The following is a 15,240-nucleotide window of genomic DNA, read 5'->3' as shown; positions in this document are numbered from 1 at the left end:
TCGTGAAGTAATTTTCCCCTAGTCTTTAATTTTTATTAACTTTTCATCGATTTCTTGTAGAATTTTAAAAAAAATTAATATCGGCTGAAAATCACAGAATCCGTGGATTTCTAGTTTTAGAAATTCACCTGAACGATCATGAGATTTTTTATGAATTCATCGGATTCCATTAGAAATGACCTGAGATTTTGTAAAGATTGATTCTAAAATCATGGAAATCTATAGAAATTCATGGAAATAGAGTAAAGAGGTCGGGAATTTCATAAGAATCTGATAGAATTTAAAGGAATTCATGGAAATACAGTAAAGAGGTCGGGAATTACATAAGAATCTGATAGGATTTATAGGAATTCATTTAAAAAATTACATGGACAACTGCTCAGGTGCATTCAGGACGAACCCCTGCACAAGGAAAATGATAACAGAAATTAATGGAAGCTGTGGAGTCTTAGCCGGAGAGCAATAGGCTTCAAAAATGGGCCACAATGCGGATTCTGGCCCCATAATCTCGGAAAAAAATATCAAAAAATGAAGTTATAGGGTGACAACTGCTCAGGTGCGTTCAGGACGACCCCCTGTACTAGAAAAATTATTTTTGCAAGTATGGAAAACGGTAGATTCTCTGGTAAAAGAGCTGCGCCGCCGACGATTGGGACAAGTGATATTTTGTTATTCAAATTCACTTTTTTATTTTAACAACCCTGATTAAACAACTGAATTCGAGCGAATTAAAAAATTTAATTCTGTTATATTCTGTCGAATTCTCGAAACAGAATTCAACTGAATTGAAAATTTGAATTTGAATTAAAAAGAATAAAACCGATTTAAAAATTTCAAATTCATTTTAATTCAGTTCAATTCGGATTCAGAACCAAAAATTGGAGAATTATTTTCGAATTAATCAGAATTAAACCGAATAGAATTATTTTAATTCGTTTTAATTTTGACAAATTCTGGTTTTCCTGCCGAATTAACAGAATTTATCTGAATTAAATAGAATTAAAAATTGAATTCTGTTTAATTCGATCGAATTCAGTTGTTTAATCAGGGCAGGGAAATCAATTTTTTCACTGTATCACAGCAGACTTTTCGCAGTTACAAACCTATGCCAGCGCAACAAACAATTCGCTCGAGTTAAACAAGAAAATTCCATGAAAAATGACCTCGACTTTTATAGAAATTCGTTTAAAAATCAGGGAAATCTATAGGGGTCCATAGGTAGCCATTAAATTGGCCAGGAATTTCATAATAATCTTACAGAAACCCATTGAAAAGAGCATGGGATTTATAAATCCTATCGGAATTCCTCGTGAATATTTAAGAATTTATGAAAAATCTTTGGAAATCTATAGGAATCCATGGAATCATCATGGGGTTTTATAGGAATTTGTCAAAAAATTATAGAAGTCCTTGAAAATTCTCATAATTTCCTCCGGTAAATTCCCATATGGATTTTTTTCGATTGAAACTTTCCTACATTTTCCACAGATGGCGCCGGCTTACCCGAAAACTATGAATAATATTGAATATTACATTCGCCTGACTCGAAACATATTTCTAATTATGTAACCTAAAACCCCGAGCTAAAAATATATAAATATAAATACAGTTTTAGTCAACTTCTCGGCGTCTTAGTCTCAGCTCCAGGCTCCATTATCTCCTACTGTCACTAAGTGAATTTCTTAAGATCTTCGTGTGAAAAATTTTGTAACAACAAAATGATGACTGATATTGGCGAAGCTGCTGCCGCAGAAGTTCAGCAAAATGCGTCCGAATCGTAAGAATTTCATTTTTAAATTCAATGATATTCTAAACTTATAATTTTTTTTTTCCTAATTCGTAGGGACGAAGTTGTCAAAGTATCTATGGACGTTGATAAATTAGCCCAGGGTTTATTGGAAGCCTATCAACCACCACTGGAACAAATTGGCAAGGAATTACAGGAAATATTGTAACTATTTTTACATTTAATTCTCCCTCCCCCTTTTTTGTAACAAACTTTAATATCCATTTAAAAGTTTTTGCAAAAAATTGAAATTCTGACTAAACTATTAGAGATATCGTAAAAATGTATAGATACAAATTTGTAGAATATTAAATTCTCTACAAAAAAGGTCTGATTAGATTTTTACGTAAGTTTAATTATTTCGGCGTAATTTGAAATAAACAAAATTTGAATAGTGATTCCGAAAAAAAAGTCTGTATCTATTTTCCCTGTAACTTTCAAATTATCAGAGATATCGTAACAATATATAGAAGCAAATTTGTAGATTATTAAATTTTCTACAAAAAAAGTCTGATTAAATTTTCACGTAAACTTAATTATTTCGGCGTAATTTGAAATAAACAAAATTTAAATAGTGATTCCGAAAAAAAATTCTTTGTCTATTTTTCCTGTAACTTTCAAACTATCAGAGATATCGTAAAAATGTATAGGAACAAATTTGGAGATTATTAAATTTTCTACAAAAAAGGTCTGATTAGATTTTCACGTAAATTTAATTATTTCGGCGTAATTTGAAATAAACAAAATTTGAATAGTGATTCCGAAAAAAAATTCTGTATCTATTTTCCCTGTAACTTCTAAACTATCAGAGATATCGTAAAAATATTTGGAAACAAATTTGTAGATTATTAAATTCTCTACAAAAAATGTCTGATTAGATTTTCACTTAACTCTGATTATTACGGCGTAATTTGAAATAAACAAAATTTGAATAGTGATTCCGAAAAAAAATTTTGTTTCTATTTTCCCTGTAACTTTTAAACTATCAGAGATATCGTAAAAATGCATAGGAACAAATTTGTAGATTATTAAATTTTGTACAAAAAAGGTCTGCTAAAATTTTCACGTAAATTAAATTATTTCGGCGTAATTTGAAATAAACAAAATTTGAATAGTGATTCCAAAAAAAAATTCTGTATCTATTTTCCCTGTAACTTCTAAACTATCAGAGATACGTCAATAAGTCATCAATACTTTTTTGTAGGAAATGAAATTTCCTAAATTTTTTGTTCTAAACTTTTTTTTCTAAAACCAATAGTTTCGCTGGAAATCGAATTTCAACAGTAAAATTTTTTTTGCGGCTACAGAATTTGATCAAATATTTTCATTAATTAAAAATGAGAAATTTTTTTTTACTAATTAACAATTAAATTTTAGAAATAAACAAGACATACTTGATAATAAAATGCAAGTAGAGAACCAACATCTTGCCGCGACTGCTGCAGATGACGAATGCTCGGCGATGGTAAATAAATTTTTAATTAATTAATCACTTAATTAATTAATTAACAATGATATTAATGAGTAATTATTTTAGTATATAACAGTAAAAGCTTATCAAGAAAAATTGAGTAGAATAAAAAGAGAAATGGCGTTAATTCATGAAAGGACGACAAAACTTAAGGTATTGCTTTAAAAAAATTATTATTATTATTATTATTATTATTATTTATTATTATTTATTATTTATTTTTAGAAACGTGCAATTTATCTGCAACAAGTAAAGCAAAAACAAGCATTGGCCAAAGAACAAAAACGAGAGGAAGAACTAAGAAGAGAACAAGAACTGATCGGGAAACCGACGTCGCCTTAATAATCCGCGAAGAGAAAAATATTTTTTTATATTTAATTATTGAATTTATATGAAAAAAATTTAAGAGAGGGTAATTTTTATAAAATATTTATATTTATTGCTCTGAGTATTTATACATTGTTTGATTGTTTGTTTGTTTGGTGGTTAACTAATTTATTAATTTCTAGTAAGTAATCGTCCATTGACTAGATTTTTCGCACTTTTTTTTCCCACAGAGACTATTAAATGTCGTCTTCTTTTTGAATCCCAATATTTCGCGGTCTTCTTGAATGCGAAATGTAAATGTCGACTCATATGTTCCTATAAAATATCTGTAAGCAAAAAAATATATATGGGGGTGACAAATATCGAGCTTATTTTTGAAACTGATCTCATACTCAAAAATATTTAAATAATCATCGGAATCGAACCGCGAAAATTTTTATACCGCGAATTTTTGAATGAACAAAAAAAATTTATACTTTTTCTTTTAAATTTAAATATTTGTCGGCCTCATACATGTCAGTAATTAATTGCAACTTGAATTGATGACAATTCAACATAAATTTATCTCATCATATGTTCAAATATATTTTTTTCTCCCTATTAACACCGTAACCAATTTATTTATTGCAATAAAGGAATGTTGTTAAAAGTTATACTTTACCTCGCATACGAACTTATTATCTGGTCAATAATCGCCACTCCCCCGTCTTTAAATTTATTTTTCACATAATCTGTAGGTGTATATTTATAGACATTGTATCCTTTTAAATGTTTTTTCAACTCCTTGTACTCTAAAATCAACCACAATTTTTTTTACTTTCAACTTACACATAAATCAGGTTCTGTCAAGTGATCCCAGACAAGTGATCCCATGAGAACTGATCCCAAAATCATCTGATCCCATCAATTAGGTCGTCATTTATGTGTAATTATTTTCTTAATATATAATAGGGGATCAGTTGCCATGGGATCAATTACTTGGGATCAATTCCGTGTTAATTGATCTCAGGTGACTGATCCCATCGATCAGGACATCGTTTATTTGTTATTATTTTGCTTATCATATTAAGGGGTCAGTTATCATGGGAACAGATATCCTTGGGATCAGTTCCATGTCGATTGATCCCAAAGACATCTGATCCCACTGATCAAGACATCAATAATTTGTAATTATAATTTTTTTAGTTCCATAATATGGGATCAGTTGTCTTGGGATCAGTTGGGCTCAACGTCAACTGATCCCTAGGACATTTGATCCCAACCATCAAGACATTATTGAGTCGTAATTATTTTTTAATACATATTATGGGATCAGTTGGGCTCAATATCAACTGATCCCTAGGATATTTGATCCCAACCATCAAGACATTATTGAGTCATAATTATTTTTCTAATGCATATTATGGGATCAGTTGAGCTCCATGTCAACTGATCCCACATTACTGATCCCAAGGACATCTGATCCCACCGATCTGAACATCAACAATTTGTAATTATTATTTTTTAGTACACAAAAGGGGATCAGTTGTCTTGGGATCAGTTGGGCTCCACGTGAACTGATCCCAAGGACATTCGATTCCAACCATCAGGACATGATTTAGTTGTAATTATTTTGCTAATACCTATAAAGGGATCATTTGTCGTGGGATCAGTTATCTGGGATCATTTGCCATGGGATCAGTTGGTCACACCCGTAATTTTAGTTTCTCACACCTTCATTATCCGCATCAGTGGCCACAAAAACAGTATCCAGCTCAAGTTCCTCCAACTTTTCAATTAATTGGCTTCCCGCGCCCTTTATCGTCGGCACCGACTCAGATCTTCCTGTCAGAAAATCGCGTCTCCGAAGATGGACCGCCAAATAGGGACCTCCGATAGCATGTCGTCCACTCTATCAACATTCAATAGACTTCCATTGAAGTAAAAAACAAATTATCGACAAAATATATCAACTATCTCATACTTTTTCGACCCTCCAATCCTCTGGTCTCTCAGTTTTGTCCCGACCGTCACTCGAATTGAGAAATTCCTCCCGAAATTCATTAGCTATTTTGTATAACTCGTTATTGTAACGCATGCTGCGTCTCGCTGACCAGAATTCTCCTGATCCATACTGATCGTGTAGCGGAATCTCCATATGGTCAATCATGTATGACCTTAATTAATAAACAATAATTATCATATTTATCAAGGGAATAAAGAAAATAATTAGCAAGCAAGCGCTTACTTATCAACAGAAGGGTTCAAATTATTAACGAGCCTCGAAGTAGTGCCGTGAAATTCAATGCAATGTAATTCACTGGCAGTAATATTATCGTACCCCCAAAAAAATCCAGTAATTTTGTCTCCTTGTTTTTTAAATCTCACGTTATTGCACTCAACTATCGCGCTTTTGTCCTTAAAGTCTCCGGTTTCGAACATCTTCTGGTCATTTTGCAGCACTAAGACTTTGTCCAAATTTGTTATTCCATTTTTTGATTCATATTCTGAAGAAAATATGAAATTATTAGGAAATTACCGTCGATTTTTCACAAGACGGCGGCCTATCAAAGAAAATTTTGTGGAATTCTATGCACAGAAAAAAAGGATTTCTTGGCGCAAAAAATTTTTTTTTGTTCTAAGAGAATTTTTACTTGACCCAAGAAATTTTTGTATTATAGAGTGAAAACAAAACTTTTCTTGGGGTAAGAAAAAATTTTCTCGGAACAAGAAAAAAATTTTTTAGGCGAGAAAAAAATTCTTGAGCCAAGAAAAATTTTTGTCTTCAATTCATAATACAAAATATTTCTTGCGCCAAGAAATTCTTTTTTTCTGTGTGGGAATTCGAATAGAAAAGTCCGCAATTCAGAAGAAAATAGAAAATTTTTTTTACGAAAAGTTTGTTTCTTGAACCTAAGAAATTTTCTTTTCCTCTAGATTGCAAAAATACTTTTGGGCCACTATATTTTTTTCTGTGGATAGAAAACAGTTTTTTTATAAAGGAAATTGGGAAAATTTTGATTTCTTTACGGATTTTCCTCATGAAAAATTAGGAGAGCCCGCGACTAATTTTTAAGACCAAAAACTTTTTTTTTTTTCAAAATTCTCGATTATTGTTTGGAGATAAGTATGGGGTAAATTGATCAGTCTAGAGAAAAAAAAATTTTGAAATTTTAAGTAAAAAAAAAAATGAATGGCCCATTTTACCTCAGTCAGCTTTTACCGAAAATTTGAAATTTGGCGCGTTTTCCGGCAGGTCAACTTACCCCATAATTTTCACATAATAATTGAAAATTTTCTCAAGAAAATTTATTTTCTTTGTCCCAAAAATTGTCTCATATTTTTTGGGTTTTCCCATAAGAATTTCCCATGAAAAAAAAAATTTCTGGATTCTTGTAGAGGAAACCCATTGAGAAAATTAATTACCTGATTCGCAGTTGGATATAAATGGGTCATTCCACCAAATAAAATTATTTTTACGGGGCGACCCTCGTCGATTTGGTTCTAACTTTGTGGAGTCGTTCAATATATTAAAAAAAAAATTCTCTGAAAATTTGAACCTTTTATATGCAGCTGTTTCAAAGTTATGATTTTTTTAATTTTTTAAAAATTTTTGTTTTCAACTTTTTCATTAATTTTTTTGAAGGGAAAATTTTTTTTTAAAAAATGAGCTCATAACAGTTTTTCGTAGGAAAAATTCTCAGCTTTCCAATAAGAATATCCATTTTTTATTCTATGTTACAGAAGACCTTTTAAAATTCGATTAAAGACGAAAAAACGATTTTTATGACTGTGCGGCGCTTGATACATCTAATTTGATATTTTTTTCTCAAAGCTGAGACTTTTTCCCACAAAATATGTGATTTTCACGATGTGCATATTTTTTGTTTGAACAAAATCAATAATTATTAAAATGCAAGTCGTTGATTTTATAGTTTTAACAAACTGTAATAATTCATTGTGTGGCAAGAGATGAAACAAAACGATGTCAGACAAAAGTAAAGTAGGCTGCCCGAGCCGTAGGAAAAAGCTGACAGTAACTGCAATCTGAAGTTGTGTTTCATCTAGTGTTACACACTATTTTTTTCATGATTACCTGCATTGAAAATTATTATCAGTGTCAGCAGCTAGTTAGAATCAAGTTATATGAAGACCAATGGTGTGATCAACCATTAGTGTACGCCTAACTTATGATTTGCAATTTATAACTAAACAGAAACCATAAATACTATTTATTATGTACACAAATTCTTATAAAACTTGATTACAAAGTCAGAACTGTCATTAACGCAGATGACATCAATAGTCTGAAATCACTATTGAACAAAACACAAGAATCAAAGTTCAAATTACTAATTCCTAGACTTGAACCATTGATGCTGGTATCATGAAAAATCGTTTTATAATTTTTATTTTTAGAGCTTTACTGCAGATACGTACCCGAAAACATATCCTCACACCGCAAAATTTATACATCCGGATATTCAAAATTTTACCAGCGTTGATTTCACTGTTATCACCAACCCTTATTAAAAGAAACGACTTAAAACGATTGGAAAAAAAATTTTAAATACTTTTTAATGCTTTTGAATACTTTTGAATCACCCTTTTTATGGGCATTTAACATTACAAATCGTTTCGAATCGTTTCGTTTAATTAGGAAATGATGACTTTTTCTAAAAATAAATGTTTTAGACGTACGATACTTGGAGTCAAAAACGGTGAAGGAAACACAAGCAGTGCACCCTATCTCACCTATTGTTGATAGCTTAAGATATATATGTGTTAAAAATGTATCAACATCCTCAAAACAAATAAGAATTAACGTTTTTTAATCGTAGAGAGTTTATATTTTATTTAATTTTGTTCAAACAAAAAATATGCACATCGTGAAAATCACATATTTTGTGGGAAAAAGTCTTAGCTTTCAGAAAAAAATATCAAATTAGATGTATCAAGCGCCGCACAGTCATAAAAATCGTTTTTTCGTCTTTAATCGAATTTTAAAAGGTCTTCTGTAACATAGAATAAAAAATGGATATTCTTATTGGAAAGCTGAGAATTTTTCCTACGAAAAACTGTTATGTGCTCATTTTTTAAAAAAAAATTTTCCCTTCAAAAAAATTAATGAAAAAGTTAAAAACAAAAATTTTTAAAAAATTAAAAAAATCATAACTTTGAAACAGCTGCATATAAAAGACTCAAATTTTCAGAGAATTTTTTTTTTAATATATAGAACGACTCCACAAAGTTAGAACCAAATCGACGAGGGTCGCCCCGTAAAAATAATTTTATTTGGTGGAATGACCCAAATATAAGAATCTATGCTACGAAATTTTCCGCACATACTCAATAGTTACCTTCTATAAACTCATACATTTCCATAACTGGTATATATTTTTTCATACTATCAACATTGAAAAATAAACCCCAGGGTAATTTGTTTTGTTCAACGTCTCTACTTCTCCAGTGATACAAATTATCTATAAATAAATAAGTCTAATAAATGAGTGATTAGTTAATTAAATAAAGGAAAATAAAATAAAACAAATAAAATATTAACTCCAAGGAGGCAAAACTAAGTGCCATTGATATTTATGATCGTGTTTTATTAAACTTTTAATAAATACTGCGACCCTTATATAAACATCCCGTCGTAAATTGAATCCTTCTGGAGGATTAACGTCATATAAAATATATCTGTAAAAATATATATATCATATCAAATATTTGTCAACTCAATTCTTTGTAAAATACACATATATTTGCTATAAAAAAAATATATGTGGGATTATATGGGAGGCCACAGAAATCCTATGGATTTAAATAAGAATCTATGGGGTTGCCATAGGACAGTATGGATTCATATAGGAATTCATGCAAGAAAATATGGATATAAATGAGAATCCATGGGGATTAAGTATGGGTGCCTGGATCCCCATATAGGAATCTATGGATACTTGGATTCCCATAGAAAAAATCCTTATAGAAACCTGAGTATCTGGATTTATATGTAAAAATTCGGTATATATATGGTAAAATATTTATGGACACAAGAATCTAAATTAAGTTCCCATACGAATTTTTACATGGTTTATTGTTATGGGAAACCATTGTAAAAATCCCCATAGAAATCCATAGTAGAATCCCATATGAATTTCTACATGGATTAGATTTTTATGGGGAATCATTTTAAAAATTCACATAGAAATCGATACTAGATTCCCATAGAAATTTCATATGATTTTAATTCTTATGGAAAACCATTGTAAAAATTCCCATAGAAATCCATAGTAGAATCCCATATGAATTTCTACATGGATTAGATTTTTATGGGAAACCATTGTAAAAATACACATAAGAATCTATACTTAACTCCCATACAAATTTTTACATAGTTTGAATTCCTATGGGAAATCATTATAAAAATCTCCATAGAAATCCATAGTAGGATCCCATATGAATTTCTAGATTGATTAGATTTTTATGGGGAATCATTATAAAAATTCACATAGAAATCTATACCAGATTCCCATATACATTTCATATGATTTTAATTCTTATGGGAAACCATTGTGAAAATCCTCATAGAAATCTATAGTAGAATCCTATATGAATTTCAACATGGATTAGATTTTTATGGGGAATCATTATAAAAATTCACACAGAAATCTATACTAGATTCCCATATAAATTTCATATGATTTGAATTCTTATGGGAAACCATTGTAAAAATCCCCATAGAAATCCATAGTAAATCCTATATGAATTTCTACATGGATAAAATTTTTATGGGGAATCATTATAAAAATTCACATAGAAATCTATACTGGATTCCCATATAAATTTCATATGATTTTAATTCTTATGGGAAACCATTGTAGAAATTCACACAGAAATCTATATTAGGTTCCCATAAAAATTTTACATAGTTTGAATTCCTATGGGAAATCATTATAAAAATCCACATAGAAATCTATACTAAATTCCCATAAAAATTTTACATATGGTTTAGATTCATATGAGAAATCACCAAAGAATTTATATAAGAATCTAAACTGTATTCCGATGTAAATTTTTTTAATAGAGAATATATATATATAAAATATATATATATATATATATATATATATAAAATATACAACCTTTTGTTATTGATATATTTATTGCCGCAATTTTGATCAGAACTTTTCGTCAATTCACAAAATTCAGAATTACTATTTACAAAATTAATAAATAAATATATAAATATATAACTAAATAACATTATTTATATAAAATTTACTTATACAAAATATCAACAAACAAAACAAAATTTTAAAAGATCATTATTGTTTACTAAGTGAAGTACGCACTGAAGTACAATAAAAAACTTGAATGAAGTACGTGACGTTTCATCATGAGGGCGCTAGTGTATGGAAAAATGAAAAAAATGTATATATACACAGCAAATAGGTAATTAAGATTTATTGTATTAAATAAAATAAATATGAGATTGAAGGTGATTATGACTTAAATTTATGTTCAATTTGCGTTTTGGTGCGCCCGTGAGTCTCGGGTAGGATTAAAACAATGAACAATATTGACACTATGGATACAGAACAATATAAATATATAGTGGCAGTGAAATCCCACTTTGCCAGCGGCGGGTAAATTTGAATTGAGGCGAAATTAAGGAAACCTTCGATACATGCCGTTATGGGGGCGAGAAAGTTGACGTATTTAGTGGGATATAATTCGCCGATCATCGCCCAAGGTAGCGGCAAAAATCCGAATGATCCAGTGGCCTGAAAATTATAATTATGAGTCAAGTTTAAGGTTTTTGAGATATAAATTTATATTCAATTGAGATATAAATAAATTTTTAGCCTCCGCGTGCGCAGCTTCAGATCGGAAATGTTTATAAATAAAGAATTTTTATAATTTATAGGGATTTGCAAAGTTTTCGAAACAAAATTTGATATTCGATTAGAAATTTGAATCAAATAGATTTTCGAATTAATAAACATTCTGAAAAGTGTTCGAATCAATTGGAAAATTCTTATCCTTTGTAAATTATGGGAAATTTTGGACAGTTAATTAGAAATTTGATTCGATTATTTGACTTGAATCCGACAACTTGTGAATGCTTCGAATTCGAATTGAATTATTCGGAAATGTACGAATTACTCAAAAGATTATGAATATTTTTGAAATTGATCAATAATTCGAAAACTTGCCGATTAGTCGAATAGTTCGAAAATTTACCAATTATTTGAAAAGTTCAAAAATTTACGACTAATTGAAATACGATTCGAATAAATTGTAAATTTACGAAAAATTCGAAATTTTGTAATAATTCGAAAAATTGCCAATTATTCGAACAATTCGTAAATTGACTAACAATTAAAATTCCCGTCAAATAATTCGAAAACTTACCAATTATTCTGAAAATTCAAGATCTTACGAATTCTTTAATTTCGAGTCAAAGAAATCGTAAGTTTATAAAGAATTCGAATTTTTGTATAAATTCAAAAAAATTACCAATTAATCAAAAAATTCATAAATTGGCAAATAATTAATTTTTGAGTCGAATAATTCGAAAATTGATCAATTATGAAATAATTCGAAAACTTACCAATTATTTAAATAGTTCAGGAATTAACGACTGATTGGAATACGAATCAAATAAATCGTAAATTTACAAAAAATTCGAATTTTTGCATAAATTCGAAAAATTACCAATTATTCAAAAAATTCGTAAATTAACAAATAATTAATATTGGAGTCGAATAATTCAAAAATTTACAATCCATACGAAAATTTATGAATAATTCGAACCCTAACGCGGATTCAAATTCATATCCGACTCAGTCCGAATGATCATAAGTTCAAATTATTTTTACACCCCAATTGAACTTACAATGAAAGTAAACAAAGCGACCAATAGAATCACTGAGTTTTCCACTTCGAAATTGAGGCAAATCGCTAAGACAGCCAACGACACCGACATTCCTGTAGCCGAGATAATCGACGCCAATTTTCTGCCCATCCTGGAACAGAATTTTCCAGATCAATTATCAGGGACTCGGAACTAGGACACGATGAGACCAGAAGCTCTTAATAATTTACCTAGAGCTACAAATCGTGATCACAACCGCGGCGATGGTTTGGGTCAGACCTATCAATACTGTGACCATGAAAGGATCCATCGCGATTCCGCTTTTGACGACCATGTCAACCGCGTAAGCGATCACGACATAAATTCCGCAGAATTGTTGCAGCAAAAAGAAAGTATTCAGGATCAAAAACGGCTTCCAGACTTCCGGTTTTTTCAAAGCGTCCCATATTTCCTTTATTTTTGTGAGCACTTTGGTCGGCTTACTCTGACCACCGGAAGTGAATACTTTGGTACCGGTTCCATGGTAGACAATCATTTGGTCGAATTCGATCAAAAATTCGTTCGTTTCAAAATTCAATCCGCGCAAAGTCAGCAGAGAACTTTTGGCTTCGGCTTCGGACCCATTGGTCAGCAACCATCTGGGACTTTCTGGCAGGAAAAAGATGATGCTGGTCATCGAAAAGATCGGAAGAATCACGACGACCGCCGAAACCAGGCGCCAGTTGTTCTGTAATTAATCAAATTTTATATAATTTGAATTTTTTTTTACTATTGAACTTTTGAAATTTCGTGTTTACGGGAATTATGTATCCGAAGAAATATATCAGTAAGATTCCGAAGCTGATGAAAACATTTGTGGCTGCTGTCAGAGATGTTCTGTATTTTGGCGCAGCTATTTCTGAGACGTAAACAGGAGCCGCAATTGACCCTAGTCCGGTAGCGAATCCTGATTGGGGACAGAGAAACTGGTTAGAGTGAAATGGTAATTTTTGGAAAATCGGTTTAGTTTGGCTTTGTCTTTATCTTTACCCGTGATGAATCTGCCGATTAGAAGTTGGGGGATACTGTAACTCGTTGCAATTAAAATCCATCCTAGAAGTGAAATGGCCCCGGAACTGATCATTGCGATTTTTCTACCGGCTCTCATGGTAAAGACACTGGCGATGCAGCCAAATGGGATCGCGATGGAAATAATTGATGCTAAGAGCGAAAAAAATTATGGAAAGATTACAGTAAGAAAATATTGCGGGTCGAGTGTGGATTAACTGCGGGTCGAGTGTGGATTGACTGCGGATCGAGTGTGAATTGACTGCGGATCGAGTGTGTATTGACTGCGGATCGAGTGTGGATTGGCTGCGGATCATGTCTGGATTGGCTACAGGTCGAGTGTGGATTGACTGCGGATCGAGTGTGGATTGGCTGCAGATCATGTCTGGATTGGCTACGGATGGAGTGTGGATTGACTGCGGATCGAGTGTGAATTGACTGCGGATCGAGTGTGAATTGACTGCGGATCGAGTGTGGATTGAATGCGGATCGAGTGTGGATTGACTGTGGAATTGAACACATAGTGGCAGTGAATTAATGCGGATTTATTGCGTAACAAATTTCTATTAGTTGTGGATTGAAGTACAGAATAGATGCGGCGTAAATGCGGATTAAGTGCGGATTAGCGGTGGATTTAAATGCAGAATCTGCAGATCGAATGCGGGTTGATTGCAGGTGGACCAATGCAGGTACTGTGGATCTCTTACTTGCGGATTTGAGTATAGAATTGGTAAGAAATACCTGCGGAGTTACTGTGGATTGAATGCGGATCAGCTGTGAATTGACTGTGGATCAAATCTCTATTAGCTCTGGATTTGCTTGAAAAATGAATGCGGAGTAAATGTGGATTAACGGTGGATTTATTGCGGAGCGTGTGCGGAATGAATGCAAAGCAAATAGATTTTTTTTATCATCAAAATTAGGAAAGGAAAAATTTAAAAAATATCAAATCATTAATTTTTTTAGGGAAAATTTTTTTCTGAACTTAAAAAATAATTAAAAATAACTGATAAAGAAATGAATTAATATTCTTAGATTAATTCATGTTTTTTCTAGTCAAAAAATATAACACTCAGAAAAAAAATTAATAATAGTATCCAATAAATACCAAACCAAGTTGCCGCATCCTCATGTCCATTCAAAAGTGCCAGAGTATTAAAACCCGACGAGTTACTCGTCAAAACAGGTAATCCAATTGAAGAAAAACCCATACTCATTCCCGACGCGACCAGTGAAGTCATCGAAAAAAATCCATAGTAAAACTGAAAGTATTATAAACTAAATGAAACCACAAAAATTAACCCCTGCAGTTCATTGACCACTTTTTTTCTGTCCACACCTTACCTGCGCAACGGCCGCGGGGTCTAACTTGCCCATTTAAACTCAAATAAACTTTTGTTTTTTACTTTACTCTCCGCAAATATTCTCGCCGCCTCACCTTTACCTCAATAATAATTTGATAAATATACATAGATATATGTATATATATTTAATCTATTATCAATAAAAGCGATTAAATTTTCAGACGAATCTCACCTTTATCAATTGAAACAATAAGATTATAAATTTATATGAAACATTATTTATTTTATTTTATTATTTAATACCGCGAATTTAACAAAGAAATAATTATTTTAATTATGTATGTAGCTCATATATTATTTAAATAATATAATTCCAAGTGTGAAGTGCAAGGATTTATTTATAAAATACGGAAAAGATTAATCATCATTTAATTTAAATAATCAT

At 31.2% G+C, this 15,240-nt stretch overlaps 3 protein-coding genes across 5 annotated transcripts; 1 reads left to right on the top strand and 2 right to left on the bottom strand.

Annotated features, from left to right (window-relative positions):
- The first annotated feature begins 1,527 nt into the window (after positions 1-1,527).
- On the top strand, positions 1,528-4,188 carry LOC130666028 (biogenesis of lysosome-related organelles complex 1 subunit 6). Its single transcript, XM_057466670.1, has 5 exons — positions 1,528-1,777; positions 1,844-1,951; positions 3,164-3,251; positions 3,324-3,410; positions 3,483-4,188. The coding sequence occupies exons 1-5, from the start codon at positions 1,719-1,721 to the stop codon at positions 3,597-3,599; spliced, it is 459 nt and encodes a 152-aa protein (XP_057322653.1). The 5' UTR covers positions 1,528-1,718; the 3' UTR covers positions 3,600-4,188.
- LOC130666025 (GDP-fucose protein O-fucosyltransferase 2) lies at positions 3,675-10,939 on the bottom strand. Its single transcript, XM_057466667.1, has 8 exons — positions 10,709-10,939; positions 9,127-9,263; positions 8,924-9,046; positions 5,812-6,070; positions 5,548-5,740; positions 5,298-5,475; positions 4,246-4,375; positions 3,675-3,910 (listed from the first exon to the last, which is right to left on the bottom strand). The coding sequence occupies exons 1-8, from the start codon at positions 10,828-10,830 to the stop codon at positions 3,763-3,765; spliced, it is 1,290 nt and encodes a 429-aa protein (XP_057322650.1). The 5' UTR covers positions 10,831-10,939; the 3' UTR covers positions 3,675-3,762.
- Positions 10,929-15,232, bottom strand: LOC130666024 (facilitated trehalose transporter Tret1-like). 3 transcript variants are annotated; one of them, XM_057466663.1, is made up of 7 exons: positions 14,831-15,232; positions 14,600-14,769; positions 13,474-13,644; positions 13,242-13,390; positions 12,675-13,171; positions 12,466-12,595; positions 10,929-11,350 (listed from the first exon to the last, which is right to left on the bottom strand). In XM_057466663.1, the coding sequence occupies exons 2-7, from the start codon at positions 14,730-14,732 to the stop codon at positions 11,069-11,071; spliced, it is 1,362 nt and encodes a 453-aa protein (XP_057322646.1). In that variant the 5' UTR covers positions 14,733-14,769; positions 14,831-15,232; the 3' UTR covers positions 10,929-11,068. The 3 variants fall into 3 exon arrangements, with proteins under 3 accessions (XP_057322646.1, XP_057322647.1, XP_057322645.1); XM_057466664.1 differs by having other exon boundaries at positions 14,600-14,753; XM_057466662.1 differs by having other exon boundaries at positions 14,600-14,753; positions 14,836-15,232.
- Positions 15,233-15,240: the final 8 nt, after the last annotated feature.

The sequence above is a fragment of the Microplitis mediator genome, chromosome 3 (genome assembly GCF_029852145.1).
Source record: "Microplitis mediator isolate UGA2020A chromosome 3, iyMicMedi2.1, whole genome shotgun sequence".
In the NCBI taxonomy this organism is placed as follows: domain Eukaryota; kingdom Metazoa; phylum Arthropoda; class Insecta; order Hymenoptera; family Braconidae; genus Microplitis; species Microplitis mediator.
Note: the sequence above shows the minus strand (reverse complement) of the source record. Positions and strands in the feature narration are given on the sequence as shown.

Coding starts and splice junctions, on each gene's coding strand:
- LOC130666028 (XM_057466670.1), top strand. CDS start 1,719: ATGATGACTGATATTGGCGAAGCTGCTGCCGCAGAAGTTCAGCAAAAT. Junction 1,778..1,843: donor CAGCAAAATGCGTCCGAATC/GTAAGAATTTCA, acceptor CCTAATTCGTAG/GGACGAAGTTGTCAAAGTAT. Junction 3,252..3,323: donor ATGACGAATGCTCGGCGATG/GTAAATAAATTT, acceptor TAATTATTTTAG/TATATAACAGTAAAAGCTTA.
- LOC130666025 (XM_057466667.1), bottom strand. CDS start 10,830: ATGTTATTTAGTTATATATTTATATATTTATTTATTAATTTTGTAAAT. Junction 5,476..5,547: donor AGGATTGGAGGGTCGAAAAA/GTATGAGATAGT, acceptor GAATGTTGATAG/AGTGGACGACATGCTATCGG. Junction 3,911..4,245: donor ATAATAAGTTCGTATGCGAG/GTAAAGTATAAC, acceptor TTTTGCTTACAG/ATATTTTATAGGAACATATG.
- LOC130666024 (XM_057466662.1), bottom strand. CDS start 14,868: ATGGGCAAGTTAGACCCCGCGGCCGTTGCGCAG. Junction 13,645..14,599: donor GGATGCGGCAACTTGGTTTG/GTATTTATTGGA, acceptor TTTCGCTCTTAG/CATCAATTATTTCCATCGCG. Junction 13,172..13,241: donor TCTTCGGATACATAATTCCC/GTAAACACGAAA, acceptor GATTAATTACAG/AACAACTGGCGCCTGGTTTC.